Source organism: Canis aureus, chromosome 30, assembly GCF_053574225.1.
Source record: "Canis aureus isolate CA01 chromosome 30, VMU_Caureus_v.1.0, whole genome shotgun sequence".
NCBI lineage: Eukaryota > Metazoa > Chordata > Mammalia > Carnivora > Canidae > Canis > Canis aureus.
In genome coordinates this window covers 32,254,573-32,268,846 of record NC_135640.1, presented here as the reverse complement: position 1 = coordinate 32,268,846, position 14,274 = coordinate 32,254,573, and the positions used below count along the sequence as shown (strand labels likewise).

The following is a 14,274-nucleotide window of genomic DNA, read 5'->3' as shown; positions in this document are numbered from 1 at the left end:
AGGAGATCTCTCAGTTCTGGGGTCCTTGAGACGAGTCCCCATCCCACACTCCTCCCCTACTTATTTAATCCTTGCTTTCCCTCTAACAAGGGACAAGTAGGGATAAAGCTCAAAGTGCAAATATCCTTGAGCAAGAACGTGTTTACTTAAATCCATATTAAGGTTTCACCAAGTGCCATCTAGGGCCCTGTATGAGGGTGGGTTTTTTGCACCAGGTATCTGGATGAGCCCTGACCAAGGAATTAAGAGGAAGGCATAGCAAGGGGACCCTGGGGATGGGAAAGCTATTGTATCCACTTCAGAATCTTGCCTAGAACTTGTCTTTCCAGCAGCTGGTCTTACTGCCAGCCTAACAAAACCACCCAGAGGCTCCTGACTCAGAAAATGAACTGTGCCTTTTTCAGGGCTGTCGGGGACAGAATGGGCATCTTCAGGAGTAGAGTCCAAGGCAAGCCATGATGGGATGCTAAGAACGAAACCGAATGCTTGCCAGTGCTGCCCACTTGGGATTTCCTGCTTCCTACACCACCTGTTCCTCCTGAGGAGTTCAGGCAGGTGTCCCTGGCTGCATGCCCACAGCAGGGCAGGAGCTTTGTCCTCACCCCTGCCTGTTGAATCCTCCTCCCTCAGTCCCCTGCCCCATCCCAGGATTCTGGATACCGAAATCGATTTAGCTGGAGAGCCTGGAGTGAGAAGTCAGCAAATGCAGAAAGAAAATACAAAAAAAAAAAAAAAAGTTCTGCTATTTAGAACTAATTGTATTCTATCTCTACTCCAATTTCATCTCTGACCAGCGCCTAAATGACCTTCCCTATACAGGGAACTAAACAGGTCTGCCCTGCTTACAAACTTTCAGCACCTCCTTTTTGCCTCTTCCAGGGGCCTCCAAAGGGGGTGTTTGCATCCAAGGGAGCACACAAACCAGGCCAGTGGGGTAGAGCTGAACATCCTCCAGCTTTCACTCATCTCAAATTTTATTTTTTTAAAAGATTTTATTTATGTATTCATGAGAGACACACAGAGAAAGGGGCAGAGACACATACAGGCAGAAGGAGAAGCAGGCCCCATGCAGGGAGCCTGACATGGGACTCGATCCCAGGTCTCCAGGATCAGGAGGCCCTGGGCTGAAGGCAGTGCTAAACCGCTGTGCCTCATCTCAAATTTTAAAAATTCTACTCTTCATGTATCTGCTTACAATGCAGATAATATAGAAATATGGTATTTATAATGTTCTTACAAATAAAAGGTTTCATCTATTGGGGAGGATTTTTTTTTTAAGTTTTTATTGATGGGGTGAGGATTAGTAGGGTTTGGAGACTAAACCCCTGAGCTTGGCTGGCAAGGTCCTGTGTAACCCTGCCCTGCCCACACTCCAGCCTCATGGGTCCCCAGACGCGCCACGCACTACAGTCTCTGAGATTTTGCTCAAGTGATCCTTCTATCTGCCCTCTCCTCATGCCTGGCCCTAACAGCACCCATTTGGGGAGTCTTTTCCGGGTCCTTCTGCCTAACGCTTGCTCTGTGACTTTAAAATCACTCATCAATCTCATTGCCCTATAATTAGTTGCCTACTTGTTTGATCCCAGAGTAGCTGCTGAACTCCTGGGGCAATTCAATTCATTGGACCCCTGGGGTGAGTGAGGCCATCTTACTGCTCTCAGGGTTAGCAGCACTGGGCACCTTTGGGATAAAATACACTTCCAGAGTAAGGTGTAGGTCTCACTTTGTGGGATACACCCCAAATTCCAAATTGTCACCTTTCCTGGAATTTCCCTCATTTTCGCTCCCTGAGAATCTTCAACTACTTGCAAAAACACCCTTTGAGAACTGCATTTGGGAGAGACACCATCCTAACCTAGCTCCCCAAGTCGTGGCTTTGAGTGGGTTTCGTGGGGTACGTGGCCACTAGCTGTCTTCTGCCTTTCTTCCCGTGTCTATAGTTCATATTTCTCTTTCAGACCATGTGTTTCTTGCTGGAGCATCTCATTAGTCTATGGTCTTATTTTTCAGCTTCTTCAACAGAGTCTTTTCCCTAAGTGTCTTTCTACCTTTAAAAGTGAAAAATCCTTTTTAATGTCAAATTAAACTTGCTTCTCAATGAAAAACTTGAAATCACTCTTAATTTTTAATTGCAGTTAGAATCTGGAGAATTCCACTCTGTTTTTCCACAATTGTATTTTCTCTCTTTTGTGTTGAGACTACAGAGTTCAAAACATCATGATTCAAGAGGTTTCAAATCTGTTTTGGGCAAATGGTCCAAACAGTATCCTCCCACCGACAGACACACTATCTCCTTACTAGTAATGTCTTCTTATAAACAGAACTAGTGCGGTTTGAAACATTCCTTTTGGAGCCAAGTATAAACATTATCTAAACGTTGGGTGTAATCCTAGATTGGGGAGGAATCTGTGTGGAACTTGTTTTGAAGTAACTGATGTCTGTATCTGCTCAATTCAGAAATCTTTGCTTTTATGCAGCTAATTGCTAGTATTAATTGCTGTTGAGATTTCTTCAGTTGCAGAACAAAACTAATAGTTGAACTGATTCTGAATAGTTGCTGTGGTTTTCCAACATACTCAGTGATTTAAAGGCTCGAAGATTTAATGATCATACATGGTTTTCTGCACCTTGCCTGAAAAATTTAGGTGGGTTGACACCACCTGGTCGTTTGTCATCATTGCATAAAGCCATTTATTATGTCTCACAACCTAGGCAGGTCGTTACTGGCGCCCACCAGTACCCATGCCATCCATCCTCTCCTCTTTTGGCATAATGCTGGACTTCATTTTCAAACTGCCTGCAGAGAGGGGTTGACATGTGCCTGAGTTCTGGTCGGTGAAATGTGAACAAAAATTTCTGTAGAGGATCCAAAGGCCCAGGAGATGATAGAGCTATGGATGAAAGCTTGAGTCCCTGTATGACCATGTGGAGAAGAGCACACCCTCCCCATCCCCACAGCTCCTTAATGCCATTACATCGCCACATAAGGGGCAAATCAACCTTTGCCGTAGGTCCACTATGTATTTTTTCATGTGGGCAGATTCCAGCACAACAGAAGCAGAACAGCACAGACATGTCAAATTGCCCCTGTCCCCTACTAAGCCGCTGCCCATCCTGGGGGTGGGGAGAGGGCTCATCTTAGGACATAGGAGGCAAGTCCTAATGACAGAGCACACAAAAAGCTAGGATGCTGAGAAAATGATGTGTCAGGGCAAGTCACAAGGTTTCACCCCATAGGACTATTTACCTCCCCTCTTGCACCGCCATCCCCACAGCCCATCAATCTCTCTGCCCTACTCCTGGGTTTTCAAATTCTGATCACCCTATGATAATTACATAGGTAACTTTTCCTTTTCTTTTTTCACTTTTACTGCCCTCCTCAGATACTTCCTCTTCCATGAAGCTTATGACACCTTCCATTTCCAGGCAAAGTTAGGGGTAGACTTAACACTCTGTACAAAATGTTATAATGATCGTCACACCATGTTGTGGTTGTTGATTCAGGGGTCTCTTCTACTGGTGTAGAACCCCTGAGGGAGCTCTCATTGCCTTTATTCTCAGTTTCCAGCACAGTGCCCAGTATATAGCAAGTATTCAACAAAGGTTTATTGAATGAATGAAAAAAAAAGTTTACCAAATGTCAGTGTCTTCTTCGTTGCTTGTTAAAGAAATCCAATTTAGACTGGTTTGAGTAGGAAAAACAAAAACAAAAACAAAAACTTGGTTCATATATTTCAAAAATCAAGGAAGGATGTCAGGCATGGCTTGATCCCAATTCTCAAAAAAGGTTGTTAGCAATGTCTCTTCATTTCTTGTCTGTTCTTCTCTCTGCTAGCTTCATTGTCAGGCAAGCTCACCCCTTCTGGAGATAAGACTCTGGTCACCAGTAGATCAAGATTTCCCTTCTAACAAGATGGGCAACCCCCAGAGGAAAAAGTTTCTTTCCCCATAGTACCACCCCCACAACAGTCAGAGGCCTAGCTAGGGGAGGAAAAGGGTCAGGGTGATGTATCTGTGCCCATTCTCCTTATGCCATACTGGAATCTGCCCACAAATGAGTAAATGCATAGTGAAACTAGGGTGTTCGCAATCCAAATCTAAACAAATTAACAAATCTAAAGAAACAAATCTAAAGAAAGTAGTCCAGGGTAAAGCTGAAGGAGAAAAATCTCCAACTAGCATCTTTTTGGAAACCCCATCAGCTTGTTACCAGGGCCATCTATCCCGTTCTGTGCTCTATCAGGAGGCTTCATGTATCTAGCCTCCTGGTTCCAGCCCTGATAACCAGAAGGCAGGGAAAGGCCACCCTGAGGTCCAGCCAGGGCTTTGACTGCAGGGGGTGGGGGGCCCGAGGGGCCCGGGGAACTGCTCACAAGTCCCTTTTATGATCTCCAGCCCCACTCGTTTCAGGAAATCAATGTCCATTTCCCTTCCTACCTCTTTTATTCCTCCATGAATGCCTCTGAAAGGTATTAGCACCTGCAAGAATAAAGTAGACATGTTCCTCACCAAGCTCCAGGCTGATGGATAGATTCTCTTCCACCTCCCTGTCCCCTCGGGCTGGGATCAGAGCAAGCTAGGGATATTGCTGACAGCTTTCCTAGTTCTGGGATGAAAGGGTTACCAGGGCATGAAGTCCCAGAAACCTCCAGTGGAATCTGGGACAACTGATCATCTAAAATTATCTTGTAATTAACAAATTAGTCACTGCTCCTTACTAAGTGGGGTAGTCACCACCACATTTTAAAACTATTTAAAACTGTTAAACCCTGTGTTCAGGAAGAAATCTGACCCTATGCATTCCTCAAAGCCCTTCTTTTATTACAAAATGAACCAATGAATATAGCCTTTAAGAAAGCCCTGTGCCGAGTTCAAAATAAACACAAAACTCTATAAAGTACCATGCTCAGCCCCTCAAATGGACTTTAACCTAGCTCTCCGCTACGTCCCTATAACTATTCATTTGTTCAATTGGCCTTTCTCAGTTCCACCTTATTTGTCCCCTTCTGCCGATAAGCCCTTGGAGGGCAAGGGTACGTGTCTTACTTGTCTTTGTTTCTTCTGCTTGCCCTTGGCACATGGCCCGTGCTGAATCCTACCTGACTCCTCTACCTTTGCATCCTCTTCCTCCCCACTGCTGCAGCCCCTCAATCCTCACCTGAAAGGCCTGGAGGCAGAATCAACTCCCTTAGAACACAAGTTCCAACAGCTCGTTGTCTTCTGGGCTGTGTCCCCAAGGCTAGCAAGGTGCCTGCTGCCTGAGGAACTCCCCATTAACGTTTGCTGAATGAATGGAGTTATGATTGCTGTGAACCAATATCTCACCTGCTCACATATACCTGGCTCAGCTTATTTTTAGTCTCCCGGCTCTCCAGGCACCTGCTGATGAGCTTGTGCTTGCAGCCCGTCTACCTGACCCCGGCACTTTTAGCTTTACTTCCCTTGACTTCTCTTCACCTTGCTTTGCCACCTCATGGCCTCATCTTGCACCCTAAGTGTAGCATGTCCACCTCGCCCCTTTCCTGCTGTCACCATTCTCTTTGGACACATGTTCAGCTCCTCAGACTGACCCACCTATCCCTCCCCAGCACTTCCTGCGGGGGCCCTGCCACCAACCTTGGACTTTCCAAGTCAGAGGTCTTATTTTAAGTATTTTGCCAAACCCATGGTGCTTTGTACATGCAGATTAATTCAACTATGTCTTTGGTCAATTCAGAGGAACTGAATTGTACCTTTGGTCTTGTATCTCTTGGTCAGGCATCAGCTCACTCAGGGGAAATGTCCTTATTTTTGAAAGACTAAAACCTGACCCTACTTCATAATGTATGTCTCATTCCAAGCTCACCATAAAAGAAGACCATGTATCTATGATATGCCAGGTACTTAGAGCATTTTCCTCCAGATCAGACATTGGCTTTGCTCCTTCAACTATGCATGCGCTCCTACCTTATTTAGATCATTGAACGCTACTGATATATTGCTTAGTTTTGGAGGCCTACACTAAATTATTTGATAAAATCAATTTATAACATTTATTCTGGAGAAGGAGCAGATGAGCAAGTTCCTTGTGATTAATTGGTGCGTGTTAGCGTGTTCATTATCCATCAATACACTTAAAAATCTACTCTGATACTTCACATTTGTAGGAGAGCAGGAAGTATCAATGGACCTCTAAACAGATTAATATGATGGGGGGGCATGTTTGTCTAGTTAGAAATTAAAGTTTATCATTAACTAAATGTTTCACTGGTATTCATGCTATGCTGTTTAACAGGTAGCGCTTGGGGAACTGAATCCAACGCGGAACTGTTTGTGTCCTAAATTCCAGAAAGTCAGATACTGAGGGGGGAGGAGGGAATGTGCAGGTTTCAGAGGTTGCCAGGGATTCAGTACAAGGAAGACAATGTTTGGAGAATGTGCACACTCAAAGCACTACAAATCTCTGCCCACAGACAGGGTGCACCGGGTCTTATCTCGGGCACCCTGTCTTGCTTGCTGTTAGTGTGTTAGCCTGTCGGCAGACATCACAAGTTTTATACCTCAGATGAGCAGGTTGTTTGCTGCCTCTCCTGAGGCCCTGAGCAAAGATCATTTCTGCACTTGGGCTCCATGCATTGCCTGCCTTTAATAAAACTATGAGAGAGAAAATTATTGTGGGTTATTTCAGGAGCTCCTTTTTTATCAGTGGCATGTTTCTTAAGTAGTCTCTACACCCAACATGGGGCTCAAATTCACGAGCCCGAGATCAAGAGTTACAGGCTTGAAAAAAAAAAGAAAGAAAGAAAGAAAAGAGTCACAGGCTCTCTATGGACTGAGCCAGCCAGGCACCCCATAAGCTGCATATTTTTAATGACAGCCTGTATGCTTTTCTTTCAGGTGAGCTTCAGGGAACTGGCTTGCAAAGAGGAAACACATAGTTGCCGGCCCCCGCTGAGACCAGAATGGCACCACCTTCTGGGCACAGCCTCCTTCTGACCAGTGCACTGGGCATCTTCATACTCCACTGCTTCACACGAGGGCAGAAGAACAGCACACTCATTTTCACAAAGGAAAACATCATTCGGAACTGCAGTTGCTCTGCAGATGTCCAGGACTGTGACTATAGTTTGGCCAACTTGATGTGCAGCTGCAAAACTGTCCTGCCTTTTGCAATAGAGCAAACCAGCTACGATGGCCATCTGACCATCTGGTTCACGGATACATCTGCACTGGGCCTCCTATTGAACTTCACACTGGTCCGGGACCTGAAGCTTTCTCTGTGTGGTACCAACACTCTCCCCACTGAATACCTGGCTATCTGTGGTCTGAAGAGGCTTCGTATCAATGCTGAGGCCAGGGGTCCATCACTGGAGCAGAGCTTACTCATCTACAACAATGGGGAAAGTGAACCCAGAGAGAAGATTATGTTGTTACACAAAGGCTGGCAAACATGTATGTACATCTCCTTCTTGGATATGGCACTTTTCAACAGGAAGTCATCCTTGAAGGCATACAGTATTGAAAACGTTGCCAGCATTGCCAACACTTTTCCTTACTTTTCTTACTTTGAAACTATCCCAATTTTAAGCAACAAAAGCTATGTGGTCACATTCATTTACTAACATTGAAACAGGCTCCAAACACCAAGAACTGTGGCCAACTATGCATAAGGTGAACAAGGAATCTGGAAATAAGGCCTTGGGTACCCTTACCTACAACTTCACCTGTCTGCCCAGCCCTATTCACAACAGAGCCACACCTACAACCAGCCTTCTCTTCTCCACTCTCTGCCCAACCATGGGAGGTGTTTTGAAAACCAAAATTAAAGGAAAGAAACAAACAAAAACTCAGGAAAAAAAAAACCAAACCCAAAACAAACAAACAAACAAAACTACTTGAGTCCAGAAGGTCTTAAGAACCAGCCAGAGGCTGTGGAGAAATGTCAGGTCAGAAACAGAGAAAGCAGTGCACACCAAGGACTCAGCAGAGGGGGATGACCCCCAAGGAAGACATCTTCCTTCAAAACACTGCCTTGATTTTTTTCTGCTTCCTTTCATTACATTGACTAGAATTCCCCTAAGAAGAGAAGGATAGGATTCCAGAGGCTTCAGGACTGTGAGTTCCACAAAATGATTACATTCTCTTAGACTGATATTTTGCTAAAAATCTTGCTAAAAACTTGAGCGCTGTGAAAGGGGAGTTTCGAGAGTGGAACAGGCTGGGTTAGGGTAGGACCTTCACCAAATGAAAGCACTAGGTTTTGAAGAGTGTGATACAGAAATGAAAAGCAGAGAGCACAAAAACCAATGGCATATTGGCACCAAAATTTTGCTTAGGGCAAGCCCTAAACCTGGAGAGTTTCTCTCTTTATCCTTTCTCTTTCATTTATTCATTTTTTGACTTCTTTGTTGTCCCTTCTGTACCATTTCACCTTTCTCCTCATTTTCCTCATCTGCCCTCTCCCCTTTATCCTTCTGCTCCAGAAATAAGAACTTAGATTAACACCATTAGAACTGAATTTAACACTACTAGGGGCTAGCCTGCAGAATCTAAGAATCATTTATAATGTTATTCTTATGGGCAAAAATGCTCATATTACTAACCGATAATTACCAAAAGATCTTTTAGGGCTCTTTTTAGGTTGTGCATCATACAATTTACAAAAGATTTTTTCCATTTGATGTTTAATTCTGGAAAGTTAGGGTACTTTGTATGACATGGTTGACACAAAATGGTCTTAGATGTGATGACAAAAGGAACCAAGGCAACATAGTTAAAAAAAAAAAAAAAAAAAAGGAAACTGACCTTAGTGTACAAAGGAAAATTTTCCTTGCAGAGATTCAATTTACCACCAAGATAGAATGTAAAGAGTCCATGGCAATCATGATACAAATGACCAAACTCACAATGCAAGGAACTAGAAACATAATTGCATTTATAATGTCATAACGGGAAGAAAGATTTTTTATTATAAAGTAACAGGACGTCTTGGGGTTCATGATTTCAGATCACATTTACCACATTTTTCTCTTAACCTTAACATAGGGCACCTGAAATAACCTGAAATATCCACATTCACTTAATTGGTGGGGGATTTGGCCACTCAGGCTAATTAGCATGAGTCCATAATGTCAGTGTTTAAATTAGGCCAAAACTAAGATCAAAGTACGAATTTTAATAGAACAATGCAATGACCTCATTACTGACATTGTATTTGAGAAGTAAGTTTAAAGTGAGAGAAAAAGACAAGGAAAAAGATGATTTGGAAAAGGAAAGGCAAGAAGAATATAAGTGAAAGGATGAATAATAAATATATTTACTATCATTAGTTACTGAAAATGTAAAAAACTGAATTTTAATGGATTTTTATTAATAAAGTATAAAATTAAATGATTTAGAAATTATGAGCATCTTCATATGCATTATCTTCCATTTGGTGGCATTGAATAGTTTCAAAGCTCTTTCACAAATGTTGTAAGTGATTCTTGTAAGAAATAATTGTAGATCAATGGAACTTAAATCAATAGAAGAGGAAAGTTAATTTAGTAATAAATCAAGCTTGCCTGATTTATTTCTGGCCTGAAAATATGGTTCAGGTTTCACTGACAGAGGATAAATAAGGAACAGTGAAAATCCACAGCACATACATGGGGGGAAGGACACTTGGTGTTCAGTGGAGGGTGAGGGCTGGTGAGACACCAGGGAGCAGTGGGGATAGTGGCAAATTGAGAGTATTGCCCACCCTTTGAAGGTCCACAGCACCTCAGCTCTAGCTGTGGGAGCATATAATGGGGCCAGATTCCATCTTTCAAGAAAATTAGGAATCCCAGGTTTTTATGTGAAACCTCACAATTTGTAAATGTTAACAAACTATTTTGCCTTTTTGTTTGTTGCTTTCAGGAACACTATGTGGTCACGACCATGTCAATGGTCCCCTTAACCTTGGGGCTAGCCATTTGTCACCTCTGATTAGTGGTATGCTGGTAAGTTTAACCACCAGCTCTCCAGAAAAAAAAAAAAGTACATAGATAAATATGTACATAAGTTTATTATAAATTTTGCTGATAGAAAGTTTGTGTATCACACAATTTACAAAATGATAATAAAATATACATAATTAATTCCTGAAGAATGCTTTTGGTGATTTTTGGCAAATTCTTGTATCCAAAGCTAACCTAGGGTTGTGACTGATGAGTGCATATAGTTAGTTCTGGCATGAATGCTGGCTGATATTTTTATTTATGTTAGGAGTAAGAGGGAAATTAAAAAAGATTTTTGTGGGAATATCATTTGCTAGTCAATGATGTAAGCAAATTGCTGAATCAAATAATATTTTTCAAATACTGGAAAGATATTTCCTTAATTTTGAGGACTATTCGAATGTTAAGGCTATTGAAATGATACACTTTTATGTTTAATCTGTATTGTTAACATTTTCTCCAGCACACTCAACATAACAACAAATCAAACCCTGATATGTAGTGTTTTCCAATGTTAATGGTGTAAATACTGACATCATAACCAAGAGAAGCCACTGAGCACAGAATTGAGCAAAGATATGCAGTAGGACATGATTAGATAGCATTTCTACCTACAGATGCAAGAGGCACAAATAATCTCAAGAACATAAATAATAGTAAAATGCAGTAGAATAATGAAGAAGTGGTAAGTTTTGAGGAATATCTTTTTTTATATAATTAGTTTTAAGCTTTTATAATTTAATTTTTAATAATGACTATTTAACAATCAGCTTGCAAAATTCCTGAAAAGTTAACAGTCAGCTCTGGTGAGCCAGTGCAAGAGAGCTCCAGTGCCCCACTGACTGGTAGAAAGAGATGCAGAAGGAACGGAGTGAAGACAATGACCTCAGGGTTGTGGAAGATCACTTGCAGTATTTTTTTAAAGATTTATTTATTATTTTAGATGGACAGAGTGTGCACATGTCCTTAAGAGGATGGTGGGCAGAGGAAGAGAATCTCAAGCAGACTCCCTGCTGGGTGTGGAGCCCTCCCCTGGGCTCAATCTCAGGACCCTGATCTCAATCAGGGCCCTGATCTCAAGACCCTGAGATCATGACCTGAGCTGAAATCAAGAGTTGGATGTCCAAATGACTAAGCGACACAGGCACCCTCTCTTGCAGTATTGATATGCCTCATTTCCTCATCTTTCAGAGCTACAGGTGGGAATTTTAGGAAATTTGCCCTCCCCTCCCATGCAGTAGCTCACTCTTCAACATCTAGAGTCAGGATCCTAAAAGCCCTTAGGTGGGAGATGGGGGGTGGGCGGATAGTGAGGGATCTAAGGCCTTATGAGAAACAAGAGTTCAGGGTTAAAAATCTTGAGTAAACCTATGAAAGGCTCCTGAAAGGAAGGAAGAATAAAAGAATCAAGAAAAGCCATTAATAGCCTTTTACACGTTAAATTAAAAATGGGAGTTGGACAATCAATTTCCATTTCCCAGAGTCCATTAATAACTCCAGGATCTCTTTTTCCAGAATCTACAGAAGGACGTTTATAAATCTGATGGGATTTGTTATAGGAAAAAAAGATGTGAAAACAAAAAGTTGTTTAATGCTGAGCCCTTTTTCTGTTCAAAATTTTTTTAGGGAACCCTGGGTGGTGCAGCAGTTTAGCGCCTGCCTTTGGCCCAGGGTGCGATCCTGGAGACCCAGGATCGAATCCCACATCGGGCTCCCGGTGCATGGAGCCTGCTTCTCCCTCTGCCTATGTCTCTGCCTCTCTCTCTCTCTGTGACTATCATAAATAAATAAAAATTAAAAAAATTTTTTTTAATTTATTTTTTTATTGGTGTTCAATTTGCCAACATATAGAATAACACCCAATGCTCTGTTCAAATTTTTAATGCATTTTAAATTTAACAGAGTCCGTAGTCCCAAGTCACAACTCAGAATGACACATGTGTCACCAGGCTACCTGATGTAGCCTACAGGAAAGCACTGAGGGGGAGCTGGCTCTGCAGGAGCACAATGTATCATAAAGCCTCATTCATTCGTTCATTCATTCATTCAAGACACAGAGAGAGAATCAAAGAGATAGACAAAGGGAGAAGCAGGCTCCTTGCAGGGAGGCTGATGTGGGACTCTATCCCAAAAGCAGGATCACGCCCTTGCCAAAGGCAGACACTCAACAACTGCTAAGCCACCCAGGCGTCTCAAGCCTCACCAATTTAAATGATACAGGCACAACACCACACAGGCGAATAAATAAAGCGGTAAGAACAACTCAAAAACAGATGCCCCGTTTAAAAGAATCAGCACATGTTAAGAATAAAATCACAAATCCATGGGAAAAGAAATTTAATAAATGGTGTGAAGAGGAGAAAAAGGGAAGGAATTTTAATAAATGGTGTGCAGAGGGGTAAAAAGATCAGAAGGATATACACTGGGCCGCCTGGGTGGCTCAGCAGTTGAGTGTCTGCCTTTGGCTCAGGGTGTGATCCTAGGTTCTGGGATCCAGTCCACATCAAGCTCCCCTCCAGGAGCCTGCTTCTCCCTCTGCGTATGTCTCTGCCTCTCTCTCTGTGTCTCTCATGAATAAATAAATAAAATCTAAAAAAAAAAAGTATATACACTAAAATATTAATGGTACTGCGTCTGGGTGATGATATTAAAAGTGATTTTCATTTTCTCCTTCCTGAGTATCTTGATTTTCTAAGCTTCTCTGAATAAACGTAGAATCACTTTTGTAATAGGGAAAACCCAATAAGAGCATTTTTATATAAACAAATGTTAGAACAAGTGCTTAGTACCTAAAGCAAAAGCCTGACCTCCTAAGCAACATCATAATGTTAAGTTGGGTAATACTAAAATGAAACTACAAATAACTCTAAAATATGGGAAAGAAAAAGAAAAGGATTAACATTATATTAAACAGAAATAAATAAATTGGTGATTCACATGACACTCAAATAGCCAATAACTGAGTTAAAAATTACCTCTACTAAAATAACCAAGACAAATGAAATGGGACACTGATATTTCATCTATTTGATTGGCAAAAAAAAAAAAAAAAAAAGCTACTTAATATCAAGTTTTGTCTTACTTGTAGGCAAATAAATATTCTCATATAATTTTGATGGGAGAATAAACTCATACAGCCACTTTAAAGTACAATTTAGGAATGTGTCTTAAAGCACAGACAAGCTAGAAGCCAATTCTACTTCTTTATATCTATCTTATGCACCTTCCCCCACAAATATACAGATATCAACTAGTAAAAATTCATCTAGCCATTCACCTAGAAAGATATGTACCTTTAAAAATCACATTATACTTCAATAAAAAGTTTTTTTCAATAAAAAGTTTTAAAAAGAAAATAATAATATAACTGATACTCATGTAATTATCATCCAGAATTGACAAATGTAAATATTTTGTCACAATTACCTAAAAAATGTTTAAATATTTGTTTAAAATTTTTTAAACAGGGCAGCCCCAGTGGCGCAGCAGTTTGGTCCCGCCTGCAGCCTGGGTTGTGATCCTGGAGACCCGGGATCCAGTCCTGCATCGGGCTTCCTGCATGGAGCCTGCTTCTCCCTCCGTCTGTGTCTCTGCCTCTCTCTTCGCTCTCTCTGAATGAATAAATAAATCTTTAAAAAAAATTTAAACAAAACATATATAAACAATATTAGTTTTAAAAACTGCAAATACATTATGAATTTTATTTAGAAGGCTTGTTGGTAGTAGTACTGGCATGATTATGAAACCATTTGGTGTGTATTATAGGATTGTGCAAAAGAGTAAATATGTTGAAGATTTGGGAAACCAGAGTTCTAATAATAGGAAATATGAACTAAAGGGAGGAAAAGCAACAACCTGTGTTTGGAAACAAATTAATCACAAACTCAGGGTTTTTAAGATATACATTACATAACTTTATCCACTGAGAGGCCCAAGAAGTAATGACATCCTTGTGGCAAAGAACACATCAATACCTAAATTTTGTTTTCTCAAAATCATTCCTCATTAAAACAAACAAACAAACAAATAACAAAATAGGTCCTTGAAGAAATGGCTGATTCCAGGGGATAGCACAGCAAAAGTATAAGGTAAGTCTGGAATATCTTATTGTGACAGAAATTAAGAAAAGCTCAATAAATTGATGGGAACATATCCAAAAACTACAGAAGTCAGACTAAAGGATTCCACTGGCCATAAGAGGGGCCATCTGAGCATCAATATGATCAATTACAGGAATGGTTTATAGCATATTGATTCAAAAAATATTCCATGAGTCTGTATTATCACAGTGAGAAGGCACAACATTACCTATTTA

The 14,274-nt window shown here is 41.2% G+C and overlaps 1 protein-coding gene across 2 annotated transcripts in view; it reads left to right on the top strand.

The window, feature by feature from the left end:
* Positions 1-8,803, top strand: part of EPCIP (exosomal polycystin 1 interacting protein) — a 36,092-nt gene extending 27,289 nt beyond the window's left edge. For both annotated transcript variants that reach the window (XM_077879027.1, XM_077879026.1), the window contains one exon: positions 6,877-8,803. In XM_077879027.1, coding sequence (XP_077735153.1) covers positions 6,942-7,601 — 660 coding nt within the window. In that variant the 5' untranslated portion in view covers positions 6,877-6,941 and the 3' untranslated portion in view covers positions 7,602-8,803. The remainder of the gene's footprint in view (positions 1-6,876) is intronic.
* The last annotated feature ends 5,471 nt before the right edge of the window (positions 8,804-14,274 follow it).